Here is a 17,674-nt window from a genome sequence, read left to right on the forward strand (position 1 = left end):
AGAGAAGCTAAGAAGGCACATCACCTCCACAGCAATATCTCTAGATGAGCCGAACCCTCCTTCTCCACCTTCAAGACACCATCTCCAATAAATTTTCTTGCAAAATTCAAGCTTGCGTTACAAGACAAATTGTTTTGTCTCAGCCTTGAAGGTGCACATTTAGCATTGCCAAGGATCTCCTCTCTTTTTAGAGAGGACCGAAAATGTGGGATTGTGTATCTTTAAGAAGCGAAGCCCAAGATGGTATACAATTCATCCCAAGACTAAGTGAAGAAGAGGGAAAAAGAACAATTGATTGTGGACAAGGTTAGCGAATTCTTCATCATAAATTAAATTTATGCAGCATATTAAACTTCAATATTTGAACTGGCCTTTTTTTTTTTCTTTCAGACTTCTGAAGTGACATCTAACAAGAGGAATGAGGACAAAGAAGTTGCCTTTAAAATAGAACTTGACAGATTTATGACCAACGTTATATGGTACTTTTTGACTGCTGCAACAGGAAGCCAAACTTGATGACCCCGGAACATCTTTTCAGTCCTATTTTTTTTAGCACTAGGGTTACCGCTAGGAAGTGGTTCTGTTCCTGAAGAACATTTCCTACTAGTCTCTTTTGAAAGCAACATCTGCCTAGAAGAGTATGAGAAAAACCAAAACAGTGGAATGAAAACCAACAAAGTGAACAAATGCACTGAATCATTATGCAAACCTAGAAGAGTTCCCACACCTCACGAGCAGAAACTGCCTGTAGTACCTTTTTCAGAAGGCACTGGCTAGTCCTGCGGGAAGATGAGCCAGACCGAGCATGGCAAAGCAACATTCTCAAGCAGAAGAGCCAGTGCCTGCTCCAGAAGTAAATGATAAAATCACTGCTCTACCAAATTCAGTTATTAGTATTGCACACATTAAGTTATATTTGTGGCAAGCTTGTCTAGATAATCTTTTCATTCCCCACTCAATTCAGAGAAGCATACACACTCTCTTGTAAAATACAGAGATTGGATAACACCTGCAGAATAAACAAGGCACACCTCCCCTTGACATACAAAGATCCGAAAAGAACAGTAAGACGGAACACTTCAGTCATAATTTAGATAAGATCATGTGAAAAGATAATGCTTAATCAAGACTGGTACACTACTACATCTTACTGTCTGGATAAATGGAAGTTCTGACACCAAAACACCGTGAAATTTCATACTTACCACTTTATGTCAACTCAAGATAAAGCTTGTATCCAGCTGGGCACCTGGCACATCTTACAGACTTTTAAAGAAAACTTTTTATCTGTATTAAACCAAGAAGCTTTTAACCAGGAATAAGTCAATCTAAGGTTTTCTTAATTTCTTTATAGGCTGAGAAAGATTAAAACAAGTGATTAAGACATTTCTTTGCTTCATTAACAAATATACAAAGTTTTATTTTTTTATTAGAATTGTCTTCTGTATGTTAACATTATCATATCAGTTATAACCCACATTCACAGCAGAAATTTTCTAATAGCATTTTGCAACACTAACTGCTGTATTAGAAATCCTTAAGAGAAACTTATCTTTAGCTACGCAGGTAACTTGAATAATAAAGTGCAAAACCACAATAAAATTTGACAGACATACGCTCCAGCTCATACTCGGTGGAAAATAAAGTTTGTAAGATCACTAGATATGGATTCACTGCACACAATAGAAGAGTGTGACCTGAAGACATCAGTTTTCAAGTTTTCCCATTACCAGACATTGATTACAATGAATAATTTTCCATTACTTTTAAGGGTAACAAAATGAAATCACAATAAGGTTATAAATAAAACAAAATGTACTGGCCAGACTACCAGAAACTTAACCCTGTGCTCTGTACCTTTTACCCAATAAAGGTTTTAGGAAGAACAGAAGAACAGGAACAGTCCATTTCTTGACAGCCTCTTTGATTTTTATCTTCAAGGAATCAATTAGCAGGACATAACACAGCAGCTTGTTTGGGACCCAAGTCATACATTTTTTCTGGTTTATTTTTCTACTACACCTTCAGACATAAACATGGTATCATTCAACTAATGACTGCCAACACTAGCTACTGTTCCTCTCAATCCAGGAAAATAGAAAAATCTCAGCATTTTATTAGAATTAAGTCCAATTCACAAAGTATAACCTAAGCTTTCCTGTCTCTCCTTACAGCCACTGGTGCAGTCTCCCCAGTACCCAACATTCTTTTAGTATCAGAAACTGTGGGTGCCTTTACCTTTCTTCTCCCTGACTAATTAGTTTTCATTAAGCCCTTTGGTGCTACAACTTAAGTTAACATCATCCGCAAGGAAGACTACTTGACCTTTTTACTTCCAGAATTCAAAGATGCAAATTAAATATTACTCTAATTTAGTCAGACTGCCTCCTTAGTAGCTGCTAACATTGTTTCTCTTCTACCACTTTCCAAGAAGTGACAGTTTAGCATGCCAAGCTTTAATAAATAACAAAAAGTTTTAACTATAAGTTGTATGTGCATCCCTTTGTCATGTTATTGAGCTCAATTTGCTAGTAAACACAAAACACCACTGTCAAAACAGAAAACAGCCTGAACAGCAAGCTTTAAGGAGCACGTCCTGTTTATAGCTTTATGTAACCAAGAAATTCACAACATACATTCCCAAGAACTCATTTTTACATAATCCTTTCCTTCACATTGTTATATTTCACTACAGTCAGTGTTTTCATCAAGGAAACATTTCCATGCACAGATATACGGCAGAACATCCAGTGCTATTTTGGAGGATTGCAGATATCATTTTCTCCTTTTAGATCGTTTAAACAGATAACCAAACTCAAAGACCCAGCTGTTGTACTCTGGATAAGGCACTTGCCCCAGATGAGCAATACGGCACCCGGCCAGTGTGCAAGAAAAGTCTGGCTTTACCTTTTCTCCATCATTTACACCTACACAAGGAATAGTTCTGTAGCAATTGTGCTCTTTCAGTCTGAAGTGATTCTCCTGCAACAGCTTGTGCTGCTTTATGAACTGCTTTGCATTCATCCCTAAACTTACTAGTTATGGCCATGTACATATTTTGAAGACTTTCAGAAGTTTATTCTATAACAATTCTATTTCAAAATAAACTCAAGGTGCACTTCAAAGGGGTATGCAAGATATTCATTAGAACTTGTGAAATATTACCTTGAAATCGCAATGATAAAATTCAAATCTCTCCATCAGCAGTTCTTAACCACCTACATATAAACAAGTTTTGTGAATCGAGGTCTCGCATGATTTCAATCCCTGAAAAAGAAGTTGCCTTATTGGCATGCATAGTATAGACATCACTAGTGCTACCTGGAAGAGTTCTACCTTCTCTCCTCCTCCCTCCCAAAAGGGTACCAGGATAAAACCCAGTTATCTTAATATTTAAAACTCACCCTTTGCTGCATAGTCAGCTGCACGTAAAGTAATTCTCTGCTCAAAACCTCAGAGTAGTCTAGGAGTAAGAACCTGTTAACTCACCACTAACTGAAGATTAAGAAAGAAGTGGGATTTAGTTTCTATCAAAAACAAAAGCACACCTCACTTCTGAGGTTCTTTATTATTTTGCCAAACACATTTAAATAGAATTATGCTAGTATTCTGGTCTAGTATTAGATCACAGCCAAAAAATCTCAGCTTTAGGGAAAAACCTTCATTTTATACTGATTTGAACTGCCAGTAGGTTTAAGCACCCAAATAATTTTAATTTTTCAATATAATGAATGTTCTGCAGTTCTAGAACTATGAGTTATGCATTGTTGTTTACATACAAAAAGACAGTCTAACAGATGTAAACTATTTATTGAATATTTGCCACCAATATTGTTAAATACATAATCTTGCAGTTTTCCGCTTTCAAGTTAAAATGTCAGAAACAGAACACCAAATATTTACAATTCTTATAAGGAATGTTACATAATGACACATTAAGGCGTAAATTCTTTTGGCTTATAATTCTGAAAAGAATGATAATAGCAAAAAGTGATGCAAAATCTTCATTGTGAGATTATGATTAAGCTACAATGTTTTACAAAAATATGGTGTAAGATGGCAATAATCCCATTCAAAATCCTGCATTAGGCCCCTCAAGAGGGGCTGATAATTTATACAGTCAAAACTTTAAAATTTACATATAAAGGTACCCTATCCACCATTGAAAAGTACAACTCTCAACATATACAGTTTTCAGGCCACAGTTTTGAAGGTCTGGAGTATCAAGTTGGTTTGATGAATTAGTCGGTTGGCACTTATGAACACATTTATTGCCCTGTTCAAAAGAGAAAGATATTGCTTCAGACATTTTTAGAAACATGTCATTCAATAAACATAGCATTAAGTTGGGCAACTAAATATATTGGCATCTAGGCTCTGCAAATTGGAAGCATACTGATGTTTTAGCATATTGTGATTTACCTGAAGCTTACTGCTGGCAAACAGACTTATTTGCATAGCTAATCCTAGAAAGACTACGTTTATTGGCAGGAACTTAAAGACTTTGGCTCTCAATCATCATTGACATCTCAATCATTTGGTTCTGGACTTTTAGCTAACTAAGAAAAAGAATAGAGAGCAGATGATCATTAAACGCCTGTTCTTTTCAAAGCTGAACACCTCATCCGCTAGCAAGTTCAGAATTTGCAACTCTTTCCTCAAGAAATACTAAGCATATACGCATATGGGAGCGACATACTATTTTAGTTACTTTTTGTTAAAAAAAAAAAAAAAGAGGTGCGGAGTCACTGAGATTTTCAGCTCAGTAATGATGCCTGTAAGCATGACTATTTTGTTTAGTGCTGTTACTTTCTGGTGGGAGCAGGGTATCTTATTCACCATGCAGTTGAGACAGATTTAAATTACTTCCAACTCCATGACGACATCACATACAAGCCTTACCTGGCATTTCTTGCAATATTGGTAATACCTAAGTTTATGTCCACAATACACAGCACAGCATTCACTACACATAGGGCTAAACAAAGCTGGTGTCTTTCAATACGGCTGGGGTACACGCATACCACATCCAACCCTTTCCTCATTTTTTCAGTCAAATAGTTTTCTAATCAACTGAGACTGTTTAGACCCAGTTCACGTGAAAAGTTTTCCATACATCTGTTCATTAATCATAAAGCTACCAAGGTCTAAATTTCTCATTTTAGTATCATAACCAAATTTAGCCCTAATTTCAGGAAGAGCAGGGGAAAAAAAAAAAAGAATGCTTTGATAGGAACAAAGTAGTATTTACAGCTACTCTCAAACCTTCTCTCTCCTTTAGTAATGCACCATCCCCTGGGCACTCTTAGTCTTTGCCAAGCTCAACAAGACCAGACATGGAAGTTAGTTCTCATCTTTATAACAGCAGCTTGTAGAACACTTTGGCACTGTCAAAATCTGAGGTGGATACACTTATGTTCCAAAACAGTCACTACAGTGGAATACACAAGCATAGTGATTCCAAAACCCAAGGTGAGGACCTGAAAAAGCCTCAGTTTGCATGCTAAAATGTTCAAAAACATAAATGTAAAAAGATTAATCAGCTGAGTAGTTCCAAATACTGCAGAGCACTATAAGGAGCTATAAAGAAAGGACAACAAAAGTGTAAATCAAAAATAACAATGGACAGATGTTTAGTGTCTGCAAGTGACATTTCCAATAGGTAGATTACTTTTTTCAATAAAGCACTCAAATTTTTTTGTCCTTGTATATATACTGAAAAAACCCACACAAGACCATGAAATTTAACTTCGCGTACTGAAATTCAAAGCTAATACTGCACACGGGTGTTGTACTGTGGTGCATTTAACAGACTTCCCTTTCCTCAAAGGTATTACAAAAGGAATAAAAAGAAGCTATGATGGTCTGAAGACACTGGTGAGGAAAAAAGATTAGGCAAGTCCTGAAGAAGGTAGCTTATGCTCAAAAGCTTGTCTTATTTTCCCTTGTTAGTCAACAAGACCTTTCATTACGTAAAATGTTAGTACACAAACATACTTACTTTCCATCTTTAAAATAGGTTTTCAGAGTATCACTGAAACTTTTGGAGTATTTTACAAACTCTTTCTTTTGGTGCTCAAGCGCCTACGAAACAAAAACACCACGAGTAAAGCCTTAGTTGGGAACAGTCAGAATTTTCATGTTAAACTGAGAGAAGAACATTGGCTATCACTATGTAGCTATAGGAATTTTTATTATTTATACATTTTTTTTAGCAGACATGCAGAGAAACCATCCTCTTCCTATAAAATCGTTGTTGTTGTTAAACTGTTGTTAAAAAGTATTATGTCATGGACTAGTTAAGCTCTCCTATTCATCCTTTGGTCAAAAGGACATGCTTCCTCTTATACTACTAAAATATTGTATAGAAAGAGTTATTGCACATACCCGCCGGTTCTGGTATTGGTATTTCTTGAAGACGTTATTTACTGTGTCAAGAAGTTCCTTTATTGCACTCGCGATGTCCCTGTTTGGCAATAAAAAGATAGTTGTAATATCCTTAAACTATCCTATTTAAAAGTTGGAATTTAATCCCCTTCTAGTAGTCAAATACTTCTTAAAACAGTCTCTTCGGAATAAGTGTCAGACAGGATGTAGCAACACCAAATGCAAAGAGCTAGACCAGTGACATGGGAATTTAAACTAGTAATCAGAAGTTAAGTTCAGTCTAGTAACATGCAGCTCTTGTTAAAAATCCTGAACTCCGTCCATTCATTTATAAGCGAAGATCAGGCTCCTTTCCAATGGGAACAGTTTTGCTAGCATCTCCTACAGCATTTGAACATTCGGGTTTAAAGTTTGACCCCTCGTTCTGCAGAAAAATACTTAATACAGTACTTACTTGATTGTCTGAAGAAACCTCACTCTGTCATTGATCTCATCAGGAATCTTACTAAGAATTTGTTTAAGTGCTCGTGCCTTTTCATTAAGATCTTGGAATTCTGGTTCTGGTCTTTCAATCATATACTCTAACAAGAGGAACAGATTCAAAAATACCATTAGTTCTTCCTCAAGTCTCTAGTGACAGCTAAAAACACTACTTCACAAAACGCAGCAGTATCGCCATGTAACATTTGAAGGTGAACAGCACAACAATAGCCATGATTAGAAAACTGCAGTGAATACGCTCTGCATCAATAGAAACACCGTGCAACTATAATCTTTATTATTGCAAGTTGGAAAAAGAGCCCATCTTTATTTGTGAGACATTGAAGACACTAATCAAATGCATTATTAAAATAACTTAAAGCCTACTGTATACTCCCCTTCTCTGACAGTATAACTACAGCTTTTAATTTGAAGCAGAGAAAAGGAAGGTGAATAATATACTCCATATATGCTTTTTTTCCTAGTTGTTAGCATTGCAAAAGGTGAACCGTGCACCCACACAAACGTGATTCTAAACATTCATTTTCTTTCCTTCTCTTATTAATCAAGTATCTTTTTAGGGAGATTTAACTTCTCACAAAGAGGTATTCAGAAAATAGAAATATTCTTCTACCATGCTGAAAAAAAAATCGATTAAGAAACAAATAACCTCTTCTGAAAATAGGCATAGAGAAATTTGTGGTTTTAGTTAACAGTGTAATTAAAAATACACTTCTTCAACATAAGAGATAATCAACATAAGAGATAAGGTATTACCTTCTACATCATCAGCTGCCATACGCAGAAGAGACTCCGTGAAGTTCACATCCACACTTTTTTTCTCCAGAATTTTCATAATGATGTCCTGTGTAAGACCTGGATTTTCTTTTTCAGCCTGTATGGCATAGAAAATTTTTATTCTCAAATATGCAAGACCTGAATATTGCAAGTACAAAGGCAGATTTTCATGTAACTTGCTTCATATACTGCGGGACTTTGCTAGAAACTTTAAAAGTCTAATGGCTTTAAACTAGCAGATTACATTGAAAGCCATTCTTCTACTACAACATCCTTTTTCTCGGATTAAATCAGTGGGTTTGTATTTGCAAATTTTCCAATAAGCCTTTCAACTCATTTCAATTTGAATAAGAAAGTTTTTCATTAAATATTAAATATATTTCCATAAACACTCAGCTTTGAGACAAAGATATGGTATCCACTGGGATTTCATTCACTCAAACATAGGTGCAACTCCCCCATCTTCCACATGACATTTTGTAAATGTGCCTGTTATCAATCACATCATATGCTCAATCATCATCTTGGAATTGCTTTTTCAGAAAAAAAAAGAACTTTTGATTGATGACGTATCAAGTAAAGCTAAGATGTACTACCTGTATTCACACTACCTGTGCTGCTATCAAAGAATTATGCTGTGTTGAATAAGAATGACAGCGTGGGTTTTTTTTAGCTAGCGCTATCACTTCCATCACTATCTCAGTTTTTACATTATTTGCGTTCAGCTTAGCTCCTTACCACCAGTCATAAAAACATTTCACTTCCATGAGCTCTAGTTGAGACTTAAGACTGTCTAGATACACTTAGATTTAAGTGTGGAAACAGGGAAGTATTACTTAGTCACATAGCTCATATGTTAAGATACGTCACATCTACAATTATTTTTCTTTTAAAAAATTCAAAAGATCAGCATTTCAATAAAGCAGTATACAGGAATATCTGTATTTTCATTCTTTAGGAATATAACAGAAAAGTTAGAAGAGTCTTTTTTCCATTCACTGTTGGATGCAAATACAAGCACTGAATTATCCTCATTCACAAGATAATCTCATCAGCATTCACTTTGTATGCCATTTTCAATGTCTGCTACATGCCTATTTCTAATGAGCACCTATTCTACATAACCTTGTCATATTTAGACTAAGTTTATTACCTTATTACCCTCACTGACCAATTCCTCGTTTAAGCTTTTGTACTACACGGACAAGAGAAGATTCCATTTATATAAAACTGCTCACTACGCTTGCATCATGCACATTTCTACTCATAAGATTTGCAGACATCTCAAACTTACAGTCCATGTAATTTTCCACTTTATGTCCACTTCATTTTTAGACTATTGGATCAAGGACGCAGTCTTCAAACATGAAGACACAAGGAAACAAGACAACTGACTTTTTAGCTTCATCATATATGGTTTACCTTTTAAACAGTCACTCTTCAATGTAAGTTACTTCTCACCTTAATAAAAGCCGCTCTCAGCGTCTGAGCTGCAGATAGATTTACTCTTTCTAGCTGCAATAAAAGTTTAGAATTATTAGCAATTCCAATGTTATCAGAACAAAACAAGTCAAGTACTCATGCCTTGCCTTGCATAATGAAAAAGGGAACTGACAGAAGCATTCAAATTACTGGTCTCATTTGAGGGAGAGATATTAGAAAGTTTGATCCCAAAGGAAAGACTTCCCCTCAAAATAAAAACATTAAAATCAAACACGTCACTGGACATATTTTGCATTTACACAGCCTACAGCAGAAGTCTGATATCTTTGAGAATACCTTGAGCATCTCTGAAACTCAGAGGAAAACAGATATCCTATTAGATTATGGCCATTAGCAGTAAAATTTAAGTGTATCAGGCTGTTCACAGGAACGTGTTCAACTCTACGTTACTTCCTGCCACAGAATGCGTGACCTAGCAGGTTTGTGAAAATCGTCTGTAAAAGCTAAGAAAAAATGATCAGCGCCAAGACAACTAGCAATCTTTGATGAGCATGAAATTGTATTCATGGAGAGGGGGGTAAAACAACACATAGAAAGACCATGGTGTTAGACACCAAGCTTTCTCAATTAAGATGAACATCCTGCTACTGTGATCCCATTTCCCAATGTAAAGGGGATTATTACATTGTAAAGCAAAACGTAGCTTACCTCATTAAAAACAGGGTACATGACAGCATAGAGAGGCATGGAAACCATAGAAGTGGTCTCTGCTTCATTCTTCATCTCTTCCATTGTCATCCTCATTCAAAGACCCACTTCTCAAGGAAAACACTATAGAAGCAGAAAACTCCTCATTCACTGAAATGTTTCTTCTTTTTCCTCGTTGTGCAAGAATACTGGAAGAGCTTGGAAAATATATTGTCCTTAGGTTGTGAGAGAGAAAAAACAAATAAACAATTATGAATGCTCATGACTGACAGGCTCTAAAAATGAAAAGGCACAGAACAACGTTAGTTTGTTACTGCCTAGAAACTAGGAATTACTCATGACATGAGTTGAGTAAATATGGAATGACCATTTCATGTAACTTTAAAACCCCAATTGAAATCTATTAAGTGAACAGATATTTTAAAGAGTAAGGTACTACCAAAAGTAGTTTTACTTTAAGTTCTTATGGAATTAATTTTCCTGAAGTAAGTTATTTTATTTGATATGTATTACAAAAATCTTGCCACCACTCGTAAGCAGCAGGAGATTCCTGACCACTTGCATATATAAACAGCTTGAAAAGCATTACACGCTGTAAGCCCCAAACCCATACAGATGCATTATGACAATTAACATTAAGAGTACCTATAAACATTCTGTATTTTTGCATATACATCAAGCTGTGCTTCTGCTCGAGATCAGTGCCTGCTTCCTACCTATCAGAATTCCAAATACTACATCTTTGGTTTTATATAAGCAGAAGTCTGAAGTCATGTTTTGACTCCGGGTGTGTCAACAGCTATGTTAACTCAATGGAAAATTATTGTTCCAGCAACTGAACCTAGGTTTTGAAAATTCTCCACCCAGTCCAGCTCATCATCTCCAACATGAAGTGATCATTGCTCAGACCTTGAAATTATGGGGAAAAGAAAAAAGGTCACCCTACAGTTCCCAAGAAGTCTTTGCTACAGCCTGCTATATTTTCTGTTCTTAAGATTATTTTAAAATATTTTATGTAACATAATTGAGTTTAAAGATCTAAAGTCCAAGTTAAGAATAAAGATACACAGAAAGAGATTAACAGTTTTAATTTTAACACTTGCATTAGAGGAGGTTTTTTTCTTCTTAACAAGCTTCAGACCTCAGGCATTTGTATGCTCGTGCACTGCTTTTATTGATATTTTAGTAAGAACTGAAAAAAGTGAAATTTTTAAGAAACAGCAGAAGCTACTGCAGTAATCAATATCACTATCTCAATAGTTTGAACAGGTTAAAAATGCCAAGATATTTTTTCAAGCTAAATTCCTCATTATGCTCTGCACCGGCTAAAAAACTTGAGGCTGTTTAAACAGAAGAACAGATACTCTTTTTTGCCCAAAGCTATCATTATACAAGTGAAATTTGTTACTGATTACAGTAAGCACAGAGAAGAACCTGGACGACTGCAAATCCTGCCCATGCTAGGCGGGTTGGAACTAGATGATCTTTAAGTCCTTTCCAACCCAAAGCATTCCATGAAATATCACGCATGTCTCATCTGAGCATGTGATTAGGCAGTATGAATATACTCCAAAGTGAGAACACAAGCGAAGAACAGGTCACACTACAGAAACAGCCAACGGTTGAAACATGATTTGAAGAAAAATTAAACATGACTATAGTAACAAGTAACAGCTCTTTATACAAGGCTTCTGACATGGACTACTTAGTGCAAAAATCCCATCTTTGTTTCTCTTGCATTTCCAGCCCTTCAACATCACACACATGAGCAGACTCCCATAGCCACAGAACATGATTACTGAGACTTTTAAAAGGGGTCCGTGTAGATGAGATATGTCCACATGGATGGAACTGCAAAAAGTCAGGATTCTCACATTTTTATCACCTACCCATAGATATTTTACAGCTGTCAAGAACACAGAAGAACTCAAGTGAATATTCATCATTCCTCAAGAAGTTGAATATCTTTAAAGAACTTGCTCAGAATTACATAAATGCGTGCAAGGTCTACTCACATGGGGGGGGTAAGGAACTTGCCTGAACAAGTTTTCACTCACAACTCCAAGTATAAGCTGTCCCGTTTATTATAAATGCATATTCCCTGCACTAAAGACTCTGGCATGAAAGGGGCAAAGCGGATGGAGAGCGGTGTGTTTTACCGTGTAATTCCGTGCTTCTGGAAGTTCAGTAAAAATATCTACTAACAAGCATCACTGAAAAGAGCATTTACAGATTAATTTACTGCAAGTTTTTATCTAGAGTACCATATTCTCAACAGAATAACTTTTTAAAACAGTTAAATCAGGTCATTGAACATTGTTCTAGTCTACGCAAAAGATTTTTGATCATAGGAAGAAGGGCCAAAAAAGGACAAAATAATCATTAGATACAATTACTTTGTTTTTATGGGTTAGCAGTATCCACAAAGAAAAGGAAATACTAACTGAAATGATGGATTTTTATGACAGTGGAAACCTATTACACTGTGGACTACCACGAAGAACTCATTTTCTCCTGAAGAGCCATAAGGTATTGTTACTAACCCACAGCACAGTTAAACCCTCCATATAAAAACAATTATATGCTGTCTTTTACCTCTTTACTAGACACTGACATTCTTCAAAGAAAATATAAATCCAAGGTTTTGTGTTAACACAAAGGATACAAGTGTTGCAACAGAAGACAAGAGGTAGATTTAAATATACATGCACACAAGAAATACTTAAGAACATAAAATACTTTTGTTGCTAACTATGAAAAGAAATATATTCAATATATCACAGTGGTTGTTCATTATTCCAGAAATCTTCCCATCTTCCAGAAGATACACTAGATAGCATCACGCTGTCATGCAAGTATCTGACTGATAACAGTGCCACACCATTTGTCTTTGCAATTAGGGATCAACTTCGTCACATCCTTCAGATGTAACTTAGATGCACTGCAGTCTTCACTAGTGTTAAACAGCAGGAATAAAAATCTCCACAATAACACAACATTTATTTGCATTACAGAAGGACAGTTTGTCATAGCTGCGCTAAGCCATGTACAAATGTCTTTGAAGAAGACATGACTATGAACCAAAACCCCATGAAACCTGAAGCTTCTGTTCTATTATTTAGATAAATTATTAGAAAGTCCACCAGCCTTCAAAATGGCCTGAGTAAAGCCAAAGCTAAATGCACATTATCATGCAGCAACTAGAAGCTTTCAGTATTTCTTCTGGTATGTGATCAAAAGCAGACATCTGCATAGCTGCCAAACTTTATGGCAACACTGCCTTCTAAAAGCTTAACTTCAGTTCACTACAACCTCAAGAGAGTCTTTTATTTGACATTAATTTACCCTAGTTTCACCTGCCAATTGGGTTTTTACATTCTCAAAAAAAATGGAATAGATTCCATGAGAGGGTGATTTATTAGAACAGAACAACATATTTGTGTGGTTCAGGAAATCCTGGCAAATTACTGTAAAATGCAAAAAAGGTGTTACTTAACTGGCAAACTTGTTAATTGGTCTAAGGGGGAAGAGAAGGAGAAGATAGTAGGATATGCGGTCTGGAATAGACAGGCTGCCAAATATTATTCTACATGCAAGCCTGATCTTTCTTCTTACAGTGATCCCATAGATTCAAATCTGTATACATGTAATTAGAAGTCATGCTTCATGCTACATCATCACATGAAAACAAGCCATGAGAGAGAATGTACAGAACGATATAGGGAATTTAAAGAGAATCTAAATTTGAAAACTACACTAAAATGCCAAGTAATACAATCCTGCTGCTCAGTCTTAAACCATCGAACACATGAAGCTGCATTCCAAGAGATGTACTAACATGGAATATATACTTTCAATGTCAGTATAAATTTTAAATTCTAACCTTTAAGTTCCAGAACCAAAATATTATCCCAGCTATTCAGGAAACACTGAGCGAACTGGTACATTTTAGATGAGGAACTAGTTTGGAAGGATTCTTTGATAGACCTATTCCTTCATACCCATCCAATGACATTTTAAATCATTCAATTGAACTTCATCAGAAAAAGACTATATTAAGATAAAATTCCTGTAAGCCAAAAAGGGTAAATAGGAAAAACCACACTTCCAAAACGTACAACTACCATTATCAGCATCTAATGTGATAATTTGCTTTCTCTAATCTGTGTCATTTACTGACAGACTTTTGGTCATGCACTAAAATGAAGTAGCAGAACTGCAGAGCTACTTAACAAGAATACAACTATCACAGAGTGCCACAATCTTCCCCAAACCCACATCTGCTCATTGGCCAGGGTGAAAACAAGCAAGGATTCCATGAAAGCAAGCTCTTTGTTTAACCCTATCTTTGGAAATAGTATTTAAGGAGAAGAGAGCAGAGTCTCATGATTACAACATTTAAAGAGTTTTAAAACTACAGAAACACTAGGTATCAATTGGCAGGATTTTAATCTTCAGTTATGTCATCAGTAGGTCTACCTATGCACTGATGTTGTCTTTATTCCCTTCTGCAGGCTCCATCTACCTTAGATCCAAAAAACTTTAAGCACCTAGACATTAATACTCTTTTTTTTAGAAAAGTACTAAAGAGGAATAAGGCCTGAGGTAGTGATCTAACAGATTATTTCAGTGGTTAACTTCTAGCAAAAATTACAGCTCTATTTCTGATAGAAAAGACTTTCCTTAGTGCCACGAAGTTCTGCTCCACTTTTTGCAGTGAGGATCCAAGGGGAGGTTTTACCTTTAACCTGATCTGAGCCCCCTCTGTTACCAGAAAAACTAATTTCAGTTCAGAAAGAAAGAGTGGGCAAAGGGAAACAGCACCATGAATTCCATCCTGAATTCAGAGACAAATGGAAGCCAAATTTTTGCAAGACCAATGTGCATGGGAGGCAGGAGTTCAGGTAATTTACTAATTACAGTTGCAAATTTTACAGAAGGACAAAAATTTGCAGAGTATGCTTTTTTAACGATATGCACACCTCATGCATAGCTTGGTAATTAAGCTTCCCTTATTAATGGTCACTTAAAAGAAATAAAAAAAACCACCCCATGCTCCTTTTCCTTGTCAGATGGTAACTTATCTGCCAGCACTGTATTTCAGTTATAGATTGTCATTATTTCCCAATATACAATTTAGACTATACTGTACAAAGCCTGAAGGCTTTGTGTTTCAGATACAGAGCTACTTTGCTTCTTTTTTAAAACTGAGGTAACTTCATGACAGTATGGTTGAGTTAATTTGAATTGGCATACAGATAAACTGCTACAACTATCTCTGTATTTTAAAATCAGTAAAGATAACAAGAAACTTAAAAAAGGTACTTTACTCCAACAGTTCCATATTTCACTGAAGAGTTAATAAAGGAAATATCACCAAAAAATAGCATTGAAGCTTTAGAAGTACCTTTAAATGCCTCTTGCTAAAATATACAGTTTTCAAACACCTTCACACACATATAATAGCCACTTACAGATGAGTTCACGCTGATAAAGCATAACTGCTTATGCATTTTATTATTTTAAGATCCATTCATATGACTAATTTAGGTATCATACAAGTGTGCATTAAACCCAAGATGTCTATTTTTAGAATGGTATCAACTTAAAAAACAAAATCCAACCCTACTCTGAAGTCGGGCTTACACTTAGTTCATATTCTTTTGCAATGCTGAACTTCAAAATGGAAGTGATTTAGTCTATCCTAATACACCCAGCTTCTGTGTCTGTCTACCACATAAGAACGTACAGCCTCCTGGACTATGCCCCAATTTCACTAGTTAGCAAGATTAAGATTATTATACAGTATAGCTGAAGCAGGTAATGGTTTTCGGCGTACATAATCATGACAAAATATCCCCATTTCTCTTTCTTATTTTCCTCTTTGGGAACATGAAAGCAAAGCTATTACACTATCAAACACTAAGAGGAAAGATACAGTTTCAAAATACACTCCAACAAGTAAACAAATACCAGAGGGCAATTAGTTCCTCTGATAACAGGAACAGCAGAAACCTGGCCCAACGTTTCAACCATCTACCTGTGCCCCAGCATGTGTAAGCTACAGGAAGGGAACTAACCCAACGCACCAGCTAAGCGAGTAGTTTAATGGGACACCGAAGCGCTGCAGCTCTCCCCAGACTGTTCGGTGACTTAGGGGAGCACAGCCCGGGCTATCCGCCGTCCCTGCCCGGCAGGGAGCGGAGGTTTGCGGGAAGGAGCCTCGTCCTCTCCCCTACCTGAGGCGGCCCCGACCGCGGCCACCTGACAGCGCTCCGCTCCCACAGCGGGACGAGCTAAAAATAATAACACATCCGGGCCTACGCTTCCCAGGCCCGGCCGGCCCCCCCCGGGGCTCGGCCCAGGCCGAGGGGCCTCAGGCCGGGCAGCTCCCACCACCGTGAACAGGGGAAGGCCCCAGGGGACAAAGGGCAGCGGGAAGGACGGGGAGATGGGCAGGCCCTCGCCCCGGGCCGGGAGGAAGCGGGGCCGGACCCTCTCACCGGCAGGGAGGGGACGGGACACCCTCCGCCCTCCCCACCCGGCGAGGCCCCAAGGCCGCGCTCACCTGTGGCCGCCGCTCCTCCACCCACCCTGACCTCCCCCCGACAGGCCCCAATGCTAGAAAGAGTTTTACGCTCCCAGCGCGGCGCAGCCCCGAAGGGCGAACCAGGCCCTGCGCAAATACACTAGCGGACACCCCCCTTCCCCCTCCGCGCCGCCCCAGACGCCCTCGCTCCTCCACAGGCACACGCTGAGAAGGGAAGGGCGGCGGCAGGGCACGGTGCAGCACCTCACCTCCCCCCCGACCCGCAGAGCTCTCGAGTGGGCTTCGCCGCCCCGCCGGAAGCGCCCGCGAGGAGGAAGCGTCCGCCGCTGTTACCACACACCAGGCGTTGTCCGGAACTAACCGGCAGCCGCGCGCGCCCCTGGGGTTTGTAGTCCTCCGGCCCCGACTACGAGCCCCACAATGCCACGCGGCGCCGGGGCGGAGACAGGCGCGGGGAGTGCCCAATGGGAGCGTGGGGCCGGCGGGGGTGGGCGGGGCCTCGGCGGGGCGGTGAGACTACCCCGGCGTTGGCAGCGCCGGGCGCACACCCGCGGCGGAGCGCGGAGCAGCGGGTGGGAGGCGGCGGCGGCAGCAGCAGCGGGAATAGCGGGGTGGTGAGTGTGCTCGTCCCTTCGCTGCTGGTGGTGCCGGGGGTGTTTATGCGTGTGCTGGGAGGTGGCTCCGGATTATTTCTTAAATTGAGTCAAGCTTTTCATGGCGTGTTTTAGTACCCGTGTCTGGGCGGCGGCTGTGCGGAGGAGCGTCTGTCCGCGCGAGGGGCCGCCGGTGGGAGCGGAGCCGGCTGAAGGGAGGCGTTCGTGAATGGACGTTGTTCCCCACCGTTATGAGAACTTCTGAGGGAGGGGAAAAAAAACCCCAAACCTTTGTCAGGCGTTGGGTCGTCCTTCGTCTCTCTGGCAGCGGCGGGGAGGAAGCGGCTCCCGCCGCCCGGGAGCCCAGGCTCCCTCAGCTCCGCTCCGCAGCGGCTGCGCCTCCGCACGAACGCTCTGTTTTCAAGTTGAACTGTGAAAGTGTGGCAGCAGCAGTTCGTAAAAACCTGTCCGTGCTGGAAAAGGGCGGGTGGGGGCTTCTCTGAGGGGGCTTCTCTGAGGGGGCTTCTCTGAGGGGGCTTCTCTGAGGGGGCTTCTCTGAGGGGGCTTCTCTGAGGGGGCTTCTCTCCTCTGTGTCACGCTCTTTCCGTTCGTTTGTTCAGTGCTCTGCAGACAGTATTATACTTAAAACGAGCTCAGTTGTTAACGTGTTGGATTTGTATCTGTGTCTCTGATGCATCAGAATGCTTTTTTTTTT

General features: G+C 39.0%; 1 protein-coding gene across 1 annotated transcript; it reads right to left on the reverse strand.

Moving 5' to 3' along the window:
- Positions 1–3,791: 3,791 nt before the first annotated feature.
- Positions 3,792–16,752, reverse strand: PDCD10 (programmed cell death 10). The gene is made up of 8 exons (XM_063339086.1): positions 16,615–16,752; positions 9,817–10,031; positions 9,127–9,180; positions 7,645–7,762; positions 6,842–6,968; positions 6,388–6,466; positions 6,002–6,084; positions 3,792–4,276 (listed from the first exon to the last, which is right to left on the reverse strand). The coding sequence occupies exons 2-8, from the start codon at positions 9,910–9,912 to the stop codon at positions 4,195–4,197; spliced, it is 639 nt and encodes a 212-aa protein (XP_063195156.1). The 5' UTR covers positions 9,913–10,031; positions 16,615–16,752; the 3' UTR covers positions 3,792–4,194.
- Between the last annotated feature and the right edge of the window lie 922 nt (positions 16,753–17,674).

Source organism: Chroicocephalus ridibundus, chromosome 6 (assembly GCF_963924245.1).
Source record: "Chroicocephalus ridibundus chromosome 6, bChrRid1.1, whole genome shotgun sequence".
Taxonomy (NCBI): domain Eukaryota; kingdom Metazoa; phylum Chordata; class Aves; order Charadriiformes; family Laridae; genus Chroicocephalus; species Chroicocephalus ridibundus.